The sequence below is a fragment of the Aphis gossypii genome, chromosome X (genome assembly GCF_020184175.1).
Source record: "Aphis gossypii isolate Hap1 chromosome X, ASM2018417v2, whole genome shotgun sequence".
Classification (NCBI taxonomy): Eukaryota; Metazoa; Arthropoda; class Insecta; order Hemiptera; family Aphididae; genus Aphis; species Aphis gossypii.
The window spans coordinates 54,487,235-54,503,904 of NC_065533.1; the positions used below are offsets into that span (position 1 = coordinate 54,487,235).

Sequence of the window (16,670 nt, forward strand, 5' to 3'; positions counted from 1 at the left end):
TATCGCACATAAACTTTGTAAGTGTGCGTATACGAAGACGCGTTATTTATTATAATAATAATAAATAATAATAATAATAATTAGCTGTAATAATAAAGTGATAAATTTGTCAACACATAAATCGGATTGTTATAGCAACCATTGTTATAAAAAACAATTTTTTTATCTTTTTTTTCTCTCGTGTAACGAAATCTCAAAACGTTACATTTTTACCAGTTCACTCTCCATTCTCGTCAAACGTCAGAACGCCGCTAAAGAAGTTTTCAAAAATGGGCCCCTAAAATATTGTCATACCAAATATAACCCTAAAACCAAAGGCCCCAAATTACCGTGCCCCTCCCCCGAACGCGGGGTCTACGGGCTCTCAGTTCCGCCACTGATTAGTGGGCAGCACTATTGATTATAAAAATTCCGTTCATAATCAATGGTATAGCACTAACACGACTCACATCATGTGAGTCAAAATGACAAGCCCATGTCGTTTACTATATAGTACTATTTCGCAGAACACATTGAATACAAATGTTGTCGTCTGTCGGTGGTTACCGAAACGCAGCAACGAATGTCGTGTACGACATACGACTACAACGCCGTTAGGGGACTGAGCACTGAGCAGTGTGACTGTGAGCACTGAGCAGTCAATTATTATAGTCGTTTCACTATACCTACGGTAGTAAGTTTTGTAGGTATGACGGTACGGAGGAACCGGGGTCGACAGCCACTACTACTGCTGTTGAACACTTCCCCGTTCGGCCGTCGATACCGAGCGTCGCTCAACCGCAGCGCTACCACACGGTCACGATACCGACCACCAGATACCTCGTCGACCGCGGCGTACCGCTCGGCGGCGGCGACGGCGGCGACGACGGCCACGACCGTCCGACAGGTCGGCCGCGGTGGTATCTCCTTCTCCGACCGCGACACCGATTGATAACCGCCACCCCCTCACCCCTCCACCACGCGCACGCCACTAGTCACGACACAATCTCGTACTTGCGCTCACCGCGATCACCTGGCACCCGTTCCCCGCCCCGCCCCCACTGAGCTCGTACGACTTACGTATTTCGGACCGTTTATCGTCTAGCCCGACGAAGACGCCTTCGTCGCCACTTCGGTTTACCGTATTATCAAAAGCAAAAAAAAAAAAAGATCATAAAAATCTGTTGTTTCTATCGATCGTTTTATACGTCTTCGACGTGCGAGAATCGTTCGGGCGCGCAACACCAAAAGGCTCAATGACCTAGTTCATCAACCTTGGCACATCGACGCGTTATCTGTTTTCGTGTGTGTGTTTTCCTAAACGCGCGCGCGCGCTCGTCCGGCAGTCCGCCCCCCTCTTACACCTAAACAACAATAATAATAATATTGTTTCGACTTCATAATATTGTTTTGCATCTGTTCGCGACCGATAAGAACTTTGGGACACCGCTACTACCCTTGTCGCTGGGGACCACCTCGTCCGAGCATCGATCAGCAGCAGCAGCGGCGGCGGCGGAGGTTCGTCATTGTTGTCCTCTCTGTTGTCTGGCCACCGCAGTTTCCCTCGAACGACCATGGACGGCACTGAACGAGGTAAGACGTTTTGTGCTCATCTCAAAGTACCTACACGGCTGCATATATACTATCTTAAGAATGTTTGAAAGAATGTTTATGTCAAACCCTTTGGAAAGAGTGTGTGCAATGACCGCATGATATCAACAATCGGTCGGTCTGAGGAGTCTTAGTGCTAGCGTATTCGCACCCCATTTATCGGCAATATTTTTAAGTCCTCAATATTATGCGTTTCATAAGTAATGTCGTGTCATGTATTCCTAAGCGTACTCTACAATGCCCACACTTAAAGTGTAGAGTTTTTCGCCTTTATTTTATATGACATATTCTAAACAGGTATCTAATGTTTGTAATATTATTGTAAATTAGTCCAGTTTATTATGCATTTGGATTCAATAATTCAAGCTATTATTTAGCATACTAATGTTTTCATTAGGTAATTTTAACTATTATTTAAAGACTCGAGATATTTATTTTCTTATTATTGTGTTTTATAAATGTTCAAATTGTACATAGGTACCTACTTATAATATCAATAATTTTTATTTTTGATTATCAAACTTTAACTAAGCCTATACCTAGGTATTTATTAACTTATGTTTTAATACTTTCTATATTTTATTGTTTTTCAAATTTAAATATAGTGTAATTTCATGTTTCAAGTATAGCTAGGTAAATTACCCATTTTAGTAACATATTATATTATTAATAACAGTTATTATAATTTATAACAGCTAATAGTAATTTTTATGATAACATTTAATTAGTATTATTATGAATGTATGTGTATAAAAAATTTGGTTTGATATTGCTAAAAGTCAATAGCCCTAGTCTCAGTATATGTAAACAAACATATCACATATGTAAATAATAAATACTAAACAACTGATAACTGATAGCATAATAATTATTGTTATTCTTACCAGACTACATAACGTTATTATCTCTAGTAGTTATGATAGTATTAAATTAATAAATATTTGCATGCCTATATCCTGTTTTAGTGGTTTCTTAATACATATTACATAATATGGTGGGTATTCATTGTGGTGCTCACTTAATATTTTATAAAAGAAACTGTTCATCTCTTCAATGATAATATTGTAATTGGAACTCTTTTAATTTTTGACATAATTAATATTGAAATTTTTAGTTCAAGTTTTTATATTTTGTTACTTAGATAGATAATATAAAAGATTAAAACAAATATATAGGTGCCTAAATTTATAAAAATAATTAGTTAAAATTTGAGTTTGAATTTATTAATATATTAATTGTATATTATATTTTTGCCTGAAAAAATGGGGTTTTAAAAATTGAAAAGTTAACATATCAATTTGACAATGTACAACTTGCACATACTAATTAAATAACACATGTAGAAGACATAAAAAGCCAATAGTTTAATTGTAATGCATTTATTAAATTTAAATAAAATTAATTAGTTTATGACACCAATTGGTGATATCCATTATGTGAAATATAGAAATATAATTTATTATACATCCTATGTTTTTATTCTGTTAACAATGTTAACATATTATTCTAAACAAATTGTACAATATTTATTTATTTATTAAAGTAAAACAAATTAACAAATTAAATTTTCAGAAACTAATTTTATTTTATAACTATATGTAACAAAAAGTTTAAGTCATCACTGTTAAGACATTTAGGTAATAAGATATACTTGTTGATAAATTAAACATTATAGTATTAGTATTTAAATAAGTAAGTCAGTTTTTGTTTTTAAATTGAAGTAACGTGGAAAAGTTGTCAATAGCTTTGTCATTATCAGATTTTATCTGAGATTTTTATAAAATTATTATTAAATCTTCAATGTAATTTTAAGCCAAGCCACCATGGTTGAGAACATAGTACTTTTTTTTTATTAGTTTGAGCTTTGAAAAAAAGCGTATATCTGTTAACATACTAGAAATTCGAGTAGAATTGGTCATGTAACTCCAATTTTTAAAACACTAAATAAATTTGATAATATATTCTGTATTATTTATTAATTATCAGATTAGGTACTTTGAGAATCTTTAACAGATTTATTTGAATCATCAAGTTGTAATTATTGATTGATTTAATTGTTTGATTTTGACACATAAATAATTGTAATACAAACAAGTAAATAAATAGCTGTGTGTTAACTTGAATTTTAAGTGGTGCCTACAATATTGTTGATCCTTTTTATTAATCTGGCACTCTTTATAAGTCAATTAATGTAAATAAATTATTATAAATAGACATATATTACATTAATTTTAATATTTTAATATTATGTACCAAAAACTACATCAATTAAAAATTTATAATTCCAATTACATGCACTGCACTTTGTATTTAAATTATTAAACTAATGAGATATGAATAACTGAATCTAAATCAAAATATGAACTTTTTTACTTTTACTATCACATTTAATTAATAATTTCCCTTCTAATTTTTTTTATAATAATTAAGTGAATATAAAAATTTTCCTATCATTATGTATTTGTTAATTAAATTATATTAATATCTATATGTTTAATTTATAATATTTATATATTTGTAGCTAACTAGCAAACAATAGATAGGTAAGTTAATTTTTCAAATTGCATAAAATAAATTTAATTGTTTGGCCTGTGTACCATATACCGATGGATGATAATCAATAATCATTAATTGTATTACATATTATAGTAATACCACATAATATTAATCAGTAATTAATTCCCATTTTATTTATGATTTTTAGAATTAAACCAATAACTTTTATCTGTTATAATACAATAATTGGTTTTTACACTTAAAATATATAATATTTTATTTTATATATTAGGTACCTATATAATTTTCTTTTTTAGTAAACAATAAAAATATATTTTAGAAAAACTACATTTTATCTAGTAAGATCAGACAAAATATAATCCTTTGATTCTGTGACTTAAATTTTAGAGCTCCTATAAATTACAAAATGCCAGGAGGTGGCTAGGCACATCAGGTACACACACTTATGTATGAGTAAATATTTCATAAACCAAAATACATAATATTTAGGTATTTAAATTATAATGTTACTATAATAATACATTTACCTAACAGTAACTTAATAATACAATACAATTATTACTTATTATAATACAATATTTGAAAATCTTTTAATCGCATAGGTAATTTACATGGTCATTTACCAAATCATTATTATTATTTTTTTTTCTATAAAATTCGTAAAATAATCAAACAAATTTTTTTTATTTTACACAATAGTAATATAGGATATTTTTAATTGATAATTACTAATTACTATTTAAATTAGTAAAGCCTTTTAAAATTTGTTTACGTTTTATTATGTATCATCAGATATTACTTGACTTAACATATTTTATATTGTTAATAATTATTATTTTTTTATTAGCATTTAGAGTACATACTGTTCAAAGTACCTACTCTATTTATCTAAACAAGTTCAATGTTAAATAAAAAAATAGATGTAGATACTTGTACAGTATATATTTTTAACATGCTAGCAAAATACTTCCTTCAAAGTTGAGTTTTTGTAGGCACATAATGTATAAGTATATTTTTTAATGATTGTTAAACATTTTATTAACTTTAATAATACTATTGTTCAATAAAAATTAATTAATATTTGAAGAAAACTTGACTGCAATAAAATTAAAATTTAATGCCAATTCTCGAATGTATATACTAGTGAGTCTCAATATAATTTTCTGATTAGACAAAACAAGTCACCAGTTTACTGAGAGTGTCAAGGTAAGACTCCCATGCAAGTTTTTCGTATTAATAGATAGTTATTTATAGTTATTTATCATCTCTTCGATCAGTATTTAGAATTTATTGTATTTATATTTTACATAATATCGTGTGTGTATTGTAAGGAAACAAAATGTATTATAATTTTTTTCTATTGAAAGCTGTGTTAATCTCTCAAATCTCTACTGGTAAAATAATTTTGATCATTTTTATTAAATATTAAAATGTGTAAAATAGAGAAACAAAAATAGGCATCTCATATTATTTTATTATAATTATTAATTAGTTGATATAGGTATTATCACTATATTAGATTATGACCTAAACTTACTAACTTACTGAATGTACTTAGCTTAAATAAATGTTAGCAGGAAAACAAAGAATCACAATACAAATATTTAATAACATTGCTACCTATTTACTATGGAGATATTGAATTAATTAGTAATCATTTATTTAGCATCAGTAGCTTCTGATGTCAGACCTAGTTTCAAGTTTGGTACAATAATTTGATTCAGTATGTTATAATTGTTAGGTATATCAAAAATTATAATTAAAGTCTAAAATCATTAATCATTATTAATTATTATATTGTTATAACTTTTAAAACATTAAATTTATTAAAAGTTCAATAGTTTGAAAAGTGAAGAAATACATAGTATACGAGTGTATGTAAATACAAATTAATATTACAAAACAGAATCATTAATAATAACTATAATAAAAGTGTGGGTACCTACTTAAAGTCAGTTGTTATACAACAATCAAAGTGAATTATAATGGTACCTATCTCTAGGGCCTATAGGTTTAGACTGATTTCTGAGGGTAGAGTATACTGTATAACTGGCATAGGTATACATAATAGTATATACATGAACATGATGTATAAAATATAACATATTATTGAAATCGTTGAATAAAAAACGATCACAAAGGATTCTCAATTATACATATTTGACATCGCCTTTTCGAGCAGTTTCCTGTTGTTATTATAATTCTTGCGTCCTGTCAATAAAAAGATTTTATTACATTATTAAGCTTCTGTGTTATTAATACTGGTGATACTATGTTTGATCCTTGAACTTCAAGATTTTTTAAACGGTTTTTGTAAAAATTTCTGTATATCATATGGTAAAATATTTCGTATTTTACAATGTGTAATTTCATAAGAAATTCATCCCGACGACAAATTCGCGTCTTATTAATGACGTTCAGATATTCTAATCAAAGTTAACAATACAGTAATTTATAATAACAATAATATTATATAATATTATATTATTATTTATATAATTATATATATTATACATCAATAACGGCGACGTAATTATCATAGCCATGGTATGAGCGATAAAATGTTAACAATTTGCGCTGCAAGTTCATATAAATAATATAGGGTATTTTATGGTAACTATTAATAATCAAAATATAGGAAACAGCTAATAGTTCAATATCACGTTAATTAGGTAAACCACCAATAGACATTTAAAATTAACCGTGTAAAATAGACAAATTCAAACTAAAAACTATTTTTTTTATAACTCGTGACTCGTCATTCGTTGATTGTGGAATATAGCAACTAATATTATTGTTTTGGAAATATTTTGAGATTTCGGCGTAAAAATCCTCATTTTCTATTTTAACGCAAACAGGCAATGCCTTGGTAGCATCCAAGGTATAAGCATTACCGTCAAAGGGTTATGCGATCGTCGAGGGGGAAGGGGAGGTTAAAGGTGATTAAAAGGTGATCGAAGGGTCAGGTGACGACGTATGACGTAATAACAGGTAGTCGTTACGAACTTATTACGAATTTACGTACTTTATCAAGACTGCAACATTGTAGCAGCGCCGGTAAACGCGACAACAAGTATGATGATAATAATAATAATAATAATAATCTAGTAGCAGCGTTACTCGTTTGGCGTCGGGCGGCGCGAATGGTGGGGCGGCGGCGGCGGCTGCGAAGTTTCGTCTCCGGCCGCCGACCGAGCAGCGTGCTTATTTGGTTGCCGTCCGTTGCGGCGCGTACCTACTCCGCTGTCGCGCCGTCGCCACTTGGTAATATATTGCCGCCGACTGATGCTCCGGCGTGTGCCTCTCGCGCCAAAACTGTGTCACTGGGTGGGCAGCAGAGGTACATCGCGTTGTTGATAGTTATATCGGCGTGCGTCGGCCGGCTCGCGGGATCAGTGGGTCGTCCGCGGCGGTCCGGAGAACAGCACCATATCGCCGTACGACGATATTTTGTATTTTTTTTTTTTGTTTTTATCGCCATAGCGTTTTGCGATCGCGCGCGCTCGTGGCCGTTATTGTGTTTGCCGTCGAATATTATTTTTTCGTGAATATTGTCGCGCGCTTTTCCGAAGTCGTCCGCCGGTCCGGGCCGAGTACTGCAGTGCTGCTCGAACATGTTCAAGAAAGAAAAACCCATGATGTCCGTGTCGGCCATCATCCAGAGCAGGGCCGCACACCACTGGGGCAGAGGTAAAAAAAAAAAAAAACCGACTTTGTCGCCCTAGATTTTCGTAGAGAGTGTAACGTACCGGACGAAATTGTATGTCCGTCTAGAAATTAGCAGTTCGTTTTAAATCCGGTATAAATTTCCCGTCAAAAAGACACGTATATATACCTACCACCGGTACCTGTAAAATAAAGAAATTCGTTTGCAGTGATACCGGTCCAAAATGTTTGTAATACCGGTGGTGTAAGTGTGGTGCTTATAAATTATATCGCTGCATTTTATGTATAATTGCATATAGTACCTACCTACATCGTAGTATGCGATGACATTGACGTTTTTTTAGGTAGATACCCGACGTGGTGTTAACGATTTCTCGATTTACCGGTATATTTACGTCAAAAGATTGGTATTATTTGTGCTTACACCGGATTATACGAACGAATTTTAAAATATGTTTTATTCAGTTGCAAGGAACCGCTTCCCTTGTCGGTTCGTAACGAGGAAAAAAGGTCTACGTGTTTATTTTCTGTGTGTGTAAGGCAACACGTGAATATGTCAATTACAATTATGTCAACATGTCATTATATTTTATTTCAATACTGCAGTGCAATGGAATCGTTCGATGTGTTTCGTTAAAATTTTACTAAAGGACAGAGACATTTATTTGAACAGTATCATTCATTTTTCGTTTATTCGACACGACGTCCTCATCGATTTCTGTTATGCCCACAAAAGTTAGTTTTTTTCGATTATAATAATGTGGAACTCGATTTTTTTACCAAACGATTTGGAGGAAGTTTTTTCCCGGTGTTCCATTCGCTGTTTATACCTAGTTGTGGAAACCTTAAAATAATAATTTTCTGTAAACTATTCAGATTGTATATTATATTGTTTGTCAGAGAATGATTTGATGTTAAGTGTGATGTTATGGTGTTCTAAATTTAAGAATTATTAACATTCGAATGGCTTTATTGGCAAACCGAATTTTCAATCAATAATAAAAAGGCAACTGCAGTATACCTAGTAAAAAGGTTTTAATTTCAAATTTACAATCATTTTTTAATAATTGCTCATTTTTTCTTGAACATATAACTTTATAATATATAAGTATACATACTTTATTGCATTGTGTGCGATTGAGTATTGTATTTAAAATTATTTTTATACGCTATATAAATTCAGTATTATTGAAATTTAATAATTTTTATTTTTTGACTCTACACTCTAATATAAGTTTTTATTAACTGAAATCAATACCTACACAGTATAGTACAATACAATAATAATAATAATAATGTATTTATAAGGTAGTTGTGAGAGTTCTTTTCATCACCATGCATAATACACAATACGTATTTTTATTCACTTGGGTCATCTATATCGTACTACTCGTGTATACAAATTTTATATTGCTGAGAATTATAGTTAATGTAATTCAATGTATATTTTATTCATCATAAAATGTACGTATCGCTGAATAAATCAGTCGTGATAAAAAGAAACGGAATAATCAATGTTACGAAACCGTTTCTCGTTAGTTTCAACCACTTTGCTGTATGGCTGCATACATTTAGATGAAATTATATCGTTTATAATATGAATTTGATTTGATATTCATTCGGTGTAGGATAAATACGCGTCAACTCTGCGGTATCGGAATTTATTAAGTGTCATAAAAAAAAATATCCGATCACATTTTATAATATAAGCTTTATGAAAACGTATCGCGATCGTATTTGTTAATAACCATCGCGGCTTTCGTATATATCTATATATAGTCCAAAAACTACAAAACATGGTAATTCATATTATAATAGACGGGAAAACCTGAGTCGATCCCGCGCGCTTGTCAAACGCAGCTCTATCGGTTTAGACGATTTTATTTTTACTCACATTCCACTATTATTCGACTAACTACTTTTCCGTCTAAAAATCGTAGGTAGTAATAATATATAGGTAATAATAATATTGCGTATGTACAATGTACGTATAACCACAACCATCGTAGGCACCTTGTATTTCTCGAGGTTGCCAGAAAAAAAAAACTACTAGTAAAATCGATCACCGTCCGCGTGTCGCCGTCAATATTGTGTTTCGCTGTCATTATAATGTTATATTATATTATATTTATTATATTATTTAAGCTGCGTTGTCGTATATATACGTACCTTAATTATTATAATACAGATACCCTCGACCATCGTAGTTATAATAGGTAACGATAAACGAGCGCGCTCGCGCGTGTTCTACATAATACGCATCAATCTTTATACGACTTACTATCAAGGGCGTCTCTGGCCCTGTTTTCAAGAGGGGGTAATTTTGATACAATTTTTTTTAAAGAAAAACCCAATAATTTAGGCAAAATCGATTTATTAAATTCTAATTTATAGCTAAGTGAAAATAGTTTCCTTCTTGCTGGTGAAATATAATTTTACTATATTCGCCATTCGGTGTACATAATTTTATTACGAAAATATTATAATAAGTATAGTAAATAGAACTAAAAACAGAGGTTCAGGGGGGGATCGCCCCAGAAATACGCCTTTGCTCATTATTCATATTATAAATGTATTACAATGTTACACAACATCGCATTATAATGCGATCGTAGTAAATAATATAATAACATAACATCATACGTCATGATTCACCGTCGCATCGTCCGCGGTCGTCACATTTTTTATCGTCGTTGCAATTCCCTACGTGTGTGACGTATATTATTATATCGTTGTCCTGCCCGTAATAATGTAATGTGTATCGTGACAATAATAATAATAATAATGTCCGTCGTCGGGGGGGCCCCTGTTGTGGTCGTCTCACCGGCGTGTTCGGGAAAGGAGTGTGAAAAATGATTGACGACGATACGGTCGTTAGCGGCGGCGCGCGCGTTGCCACCTTCAAGGTCGCCGTCGCCGCAATGCCCCCGTACTCTCCGCTCCGCTGACCTACCGGGAGCTTCCTATATTTTGCACCTCAAGGTCGTCGTCACATCTCGCACGAGGCTCGCCGCATCATATTTTACGGCCGCCGTCATCGCGTACGTGTTTGGCGCGCGCGCGCGTGCAGACTGGAAAACTCGCGGGCGGTAGGCCCGTCATCGGCTCTCGGCCGGCACCCGCGACTCCTCCGGCGCGATGACGACACGCGCGGCGGCGGTACATCGCGCGCGGCGTACTCGAGTATACTCCGCGCCGCCGTGTCGTAATACTGTAATACTCGCCCCGCCTCGCTTGATAAGGCAAACAAATCGTTATAAAAACACATGTGTGTTATTATTGTTATAATAATAATTGTAATTACGTGTATATCGTTGTAAATCATCACGTTTCGTAACACCTGTACGAGCGCGTGCGCGTCCTGCCGTCACGTGCCGCCGTCGCGGCCTTTGGGCTTTTGGACCCGTGAAAACGTGTCTTTTTTTTTTAAAAAAAACGATCGAACGCTTTTGCGGCAAAAGCCGCGGTCGCGATGACCCTAGTCCGCGCAGTGACGACGGACGGTGGCCCGCGTGATGTGCGATGTGTGATGTGTCGATAATCGGTAGAAAAAACGGTCGAGTTATGTAACGTTTTTTTATCGCGTCTGCGCGTCAGAGAGTTTGATTTTCGACTGAAGCGTAGTTATGACATAACGATGCGAGCACCTCCTAATGACCTTTGGCGAATGGTTAAAACGATTTTTTAAGCCCGGATGTAGGCAGCTGTAAACTATATTATAATCTGTCCAAATATATACCTACGTAATATACACTTTACTGCAAATGACGTGTATCCGTATTGTGCTACCCGAGGCAATTGCCGCCCCCTAGACTCGAAATATAATTTTTTAAATTTGAACCTTTAATATTGTTTAAATACAAACGTTTCATTGATATTTTGACTAGGGTTAAATTTTTTTTTTTTTTTATTACACTTTGTGGTATTTGATAACGTTATTATGCCGTTCCCTGCTAAATTTCTAGCGGGCATCCGTGAACTTATCGATATGCTATTTTGTCTAAAATATCAAATACTAACTGTAAACGGATACTTTGTACTTCTGAGTATTGCTTAATTTGCATACCGCCAACACTTTATATGATGAAAATAAACTGAGTAATATAATATTGTAGAAGATGATATTATGACTATTGGATTACTCAAAACTTAAGATTAAACTCGCGCGTTCAGGGCTGTTTTTTCCATTTTTGTCAGTATTAAACATAAAGTAAACAACTTGCAAAAAAGTGTAAAATGATACATCGTCTTTGACGTTTTTACCAGTTGAAAAGTTGAAAGTTTTGAAATTGTTTTTGTCTGTCTACGTTGTGTTATATGACTGCTTCTAATTTTAATATATATTTCACAAGACTAAACTCAAACAATATATTTAACGACGAGACAGTTACGAGCGGACTACAATATCGGAAATAGACCTTTAATGAACGCCAATTTGTTCAGAAATGTCCAACATAGCCATATAGGTGAGATTATTATCATGTTTTATCGTTATTCGACGATATTCGTTACCATACTATCGCTGATCTATTTAAAACATTTTGTACTGCAAGTGCCGATATGAACGTATACTCATATAATATAATATGGGATATAATATGGATATAACCTAACTTTCGAGAATCATCATACAGCGTTTAAATACGCTCTATTCAAGTGTCTGTATGTTATATACTTATATGTATGTTTATTATTTTCAAGTTCTAATAATTTTTGGTTTTTTGAGCTTTTCAATTTCAAAATCGTGAATTCAAGTAATATACTCAATTTTTTTGAGGTAAAAATGTCCATGTAGGAGATTACAATATCTTTGATTTTCAGGTAAATATTTATAAAGATTATTCGTGTAGTAGTTAACATTTGGCCTCGCATTTGACCGAAGAAATATCTAATGACATAATTAATATAAGGTATTTAGTATTTTTCTAAAATCTACTTTTCCTTTGATTTTTTTATTATGATTATACGTATTATATACTACTGTATATAATATAAAATCTACAATTAAACCATATATCTATTTTAAACTATCTATTTAAATTTGTGATTATTATTTATTATGTAAAATAAATACATTTTTTCCAATCTGAAATAGTACTTACAAATTGTTGGTGATTTAAATTTTTTTTTTACGACCATCTAAGTGTTGTAAGTTAGGTTAGGTAAACCGTGTTGTTCATATAAGAAACAGTGAATTTAGACCCCGTGGATTACAGCCAATACAGTTTATCGTGGTCTATGAATTAACCGAAATATCGATAGAGGCAGTTTCGTCGTTTCGGTACTGTATAAAAGGTGTAACAAAAAATACCTAATATAGTATAATAGTATAAACGTCTATTCGTATACGTAGATATTGGCTACAGTACAATTTTTTTACAGAAAGGTAGTATTTCAATGTGGTTCAATCTCGTCCGAGACTGAAATAGTTTAGTACTTCTCACCGAAAAATGTGTTGTATGTTTATTGTTTATTGGTGCGTAGGACCAAGTCGTCAATATCATTCGTCTGTACCTATCTCGATAAATCGGAAACAAAGTGAATTAAATTCCTCAACATTGAATTTGTTTTGGTGATAAAAATTAACATGTTTTTAAAAACATTTTTGTGTCCTCTCAAAAGTGAAAAACATAAAAAAATGCCCTGTTTTATTTCTGTTTTACATAACAATTTTTTATTTAGTAAACTGCAGGTGTTTTTATTTTTTTATATGTAAACGAAAAATTTCTGTTTTTTTTCGCAGTTTCTTATTTATCCTTAAATTTACAAATTGAGTTAGTTGCTATTTTGTCAATTTGGTGTAAACTTAAAATAGATCGGATTTTTGTGCCCTCTATCAATATTACAGAAATCTATGTTAATGAATGTATTCTTGCCGATCTCGGTGTCTATAGATTCGCCGAACTATTACGTGTAGAACATCACTGGAGTAACTTACCTATTTTACCATCATTTATATCTATATAGTATTTGATATTTTAAATTTGACAACAAATATCGATATGTATATTGAATATTGATCTACTTTGGACAATATTTTTTCCGTCTGTGGAAATGTATTAAGTGTCCTCTGGACGGCGGAAGATTGTCAAATGCTAACGTCTTCAATCGGTGTTAAAAATTAAACCTACTGCGTATAAGCGTTACAAAACATAATATTTTTACTGCATTATTGTAGAAAATACCTGTGACAGTCCTGCGTTGTGTACTCGTGGTGACCGAGAAAAGAACGGAATAAGTTTTAGCGTGTCCTTTATTGAATCGAGTGTTTCACCAATATATCTATCTTGTCAAAGGTACAACACGTGCAAACGATTTATAATAGCGTTTCACCAGACTGTTTTTTTATGCACTTGATAAACGTGAATTTATTTTTAGTCGTCGTCAAAGCGAGCTCATATTTATCTTACATTTTTACCGTTTATGTTGATATATATTATGTATCGTCATCTCCTCCTTGTTTTATGTGTTCCGGCCGTTTCGTACCACACGTGCTGCGACGTTGACTCTTGTGAATATTTAATATTTACGAGCTACGAGTGTTTTTTCGTTCACTGTTATTTTTTAATGTTTATTTATTCATTTTACGAGTAAGTGGCAGTAATTCAATCCTTGGCAAACACTTCAAATGTAATAGTCTATATTTTTTTCTATTTCAATTTTCTCTCTTGGCTGGCTTTTAAAATACTATCGTTAAAATGACAATTTAATTGCCCAAAGTTTTTATTTTTTAATATTTTATTTTTGCTCCTGGAGCTTGAATCGTTTAGCAATTCTATCATCATAAGATATAATTTTAAAAATATTATAGATGTAAGTTTTACCTTAACCTATTTTTTAAAGAAGTATAGTTCCAATTCAAATTAATAATAATATAGTCTATCATTTGGAAATATAATTATCTTGTGAATATAATGTATATAAATCATTATATAAGTATTAAAGTATATTTTTATTTTCCCTGTTTTTTATGAAATATTAATATACTGTTCTAATATTATCAACCTTATGTATAATTTAATAAAAATAATACTATTAAAAACACTAAAATAAATGTATATATCATTCCTATTATAAAATCATTATCACACTTAGAATATAGTGACTATATTAATGCATATAATTATAAAAATATTGATTCTGAAATGCTCGTTCCATTACCGACGCTGGTATTACATTTTTTGCAATTGAAACCCATTTTTTTTTTATTTAATCCTGTGTAGGTATAGTTCATCTTTTATATTAAAGAAACTGTTAGTATATTTTATGACTCATTATATAGGGGTTAGATAATATTTTTAAACCTCTACCACACTTACCATTAAACACACATATATTAACTGCAAAGATTATCACATGATCACTGTAATGTATCATAAATATATATATATATATGTATTTATATATTTTACCGCATGTAATCGACAATTTTGTAGGACGTAGGTGTATTTAACAAAAAAAGTTCATTGCAGCAGAGAAGTCAAGATTTGTGACTATTCCGTGCACTGCACACAATAGTGTCATGTAGAATTTTTTACGTTATATTCAACTTACATGTTACCAACATTTAGCTACGTATTAAATATACGAAACGTGAATCAATATGACAACCGGCTGCCAATTTAATTGGTTTTCTTTGGTATAGTTTAAGTATAACTTAACTGCTGCTGTGTATTCGAGTTTTGTTGTTTGTATAGACTTTTTTCTCATTAAACTGCGATAGACATCTAGACGATCACATGGTTAGTAACTATAAATAATTATAATTACAATACGTCTATACTTAAATGAATAAGTTATTCAGTAGCGTACACAATATTTTAGTTCCGTTATGATTTTCAGTATAAGTTGATCAAAAGGTCGTTTGGGGGCTCCACCTCCCCCCACACACACCCTTCTTAATAGCTGAATTAGCAAATAACACCAATATTAGAACATATAATGATTTTTCCAAATTCTTATTTTTATATTAATTGTCTTAACTCATAAAATCCTATACTTAATTTGATAACTATAACGTTTTTTTAAGTTTAAAATAAAATATTTGGTAATAACATATTATTATACACTATGAGATAAATAATAAAATAACTAAACAATTTTTAGGAGAAAGAAGAAACTTCGAGTGTGGTTAAAACCCTAGAATCCTACCTCTGCGTATGCTACTAAATATTATGCTGAATGTGGCCTTCTAATAATATGCTTCATTATTATAGTGATGTGAGAACTTTTTAGAACGGCGTTAGACCATATAATGTTAATACACTGTTGACGTAAAATTGTTGTGTCCGCATTTCCCATCAATATAAATATATATAATCAATGCATATATGCGTATATATATACGCATGTATGCATTGATTGTCCCATTTTCGCATCTCGTTGAATTGATCACTTTTGTTAGAAAATATTACTACTTATTTGCTTAGAATTAGTTGATTGATTCATGATTACATCATATTAGTTTATAAAATTCAAAAATATGGTTAACTTGTACTTCTTAATATTTGAAAAAACTCGCAGAGTATATTGGAGTAGGAAAATATATTGTATTACAGCCATAGGCATAACTAAGATATAATTGTAATGTTACTAGGTATAGAGTTAATCTTTAATAATCAAAGAAATAAAACAAGTCATAAGGCACTTAACCAAAAGTCAGAATGACCTCATTTTTTATTAATATACTTATGTAATTACCTATGTAAATGTACCAGTTAGAAAAAAAACATTCTTACAATTTACAGTATGTTACTAAAATGAGTATATTATAGTATTATTATTATAAATGGGCGAAGACTAATCATTTACTACGCATTCAACCGGCTCGTAAGAATATTTTCTTTATATTGCCTATACTAAACTCCTTAAAAGGACGACAGACTTGCATTTTTTGT

At 31.7% G+C, this 16,670-nt stretch overlaps 1 protein-coding gene across 2 annotated transcripts in view; it reads left to right on the forward strand.

The window, feature by feature from the left end:
* The first annotated feature begins 907 nt into the window (after window positions 1–907).
* LOC114130882 (retinoic acid receptor RXR-alpha-A) overlaps window positions 908–16,670 on the forward strand; it is a 31,672-nt gene continuing 15,909 nt past the window's right edge. The window contains exon 1 of one of the 2 annotated variants that reach the window (XM_050206183.1): window positions 908–1,572. In XM_050206183.1, coding sequence (XP_050062140.1) covers window positions 1,554–1,572 — 19 coding nt within the window. In that variant the 5' untranslated portion in view covers window positions 908–1,553. Of the gene's footprint in view, window positions 1,573–7,309; window positions 7,798–16,670 lie in introns of those variants that run through there. The other variant, XM_050206182.1, reaches the window with a different exon arrangement.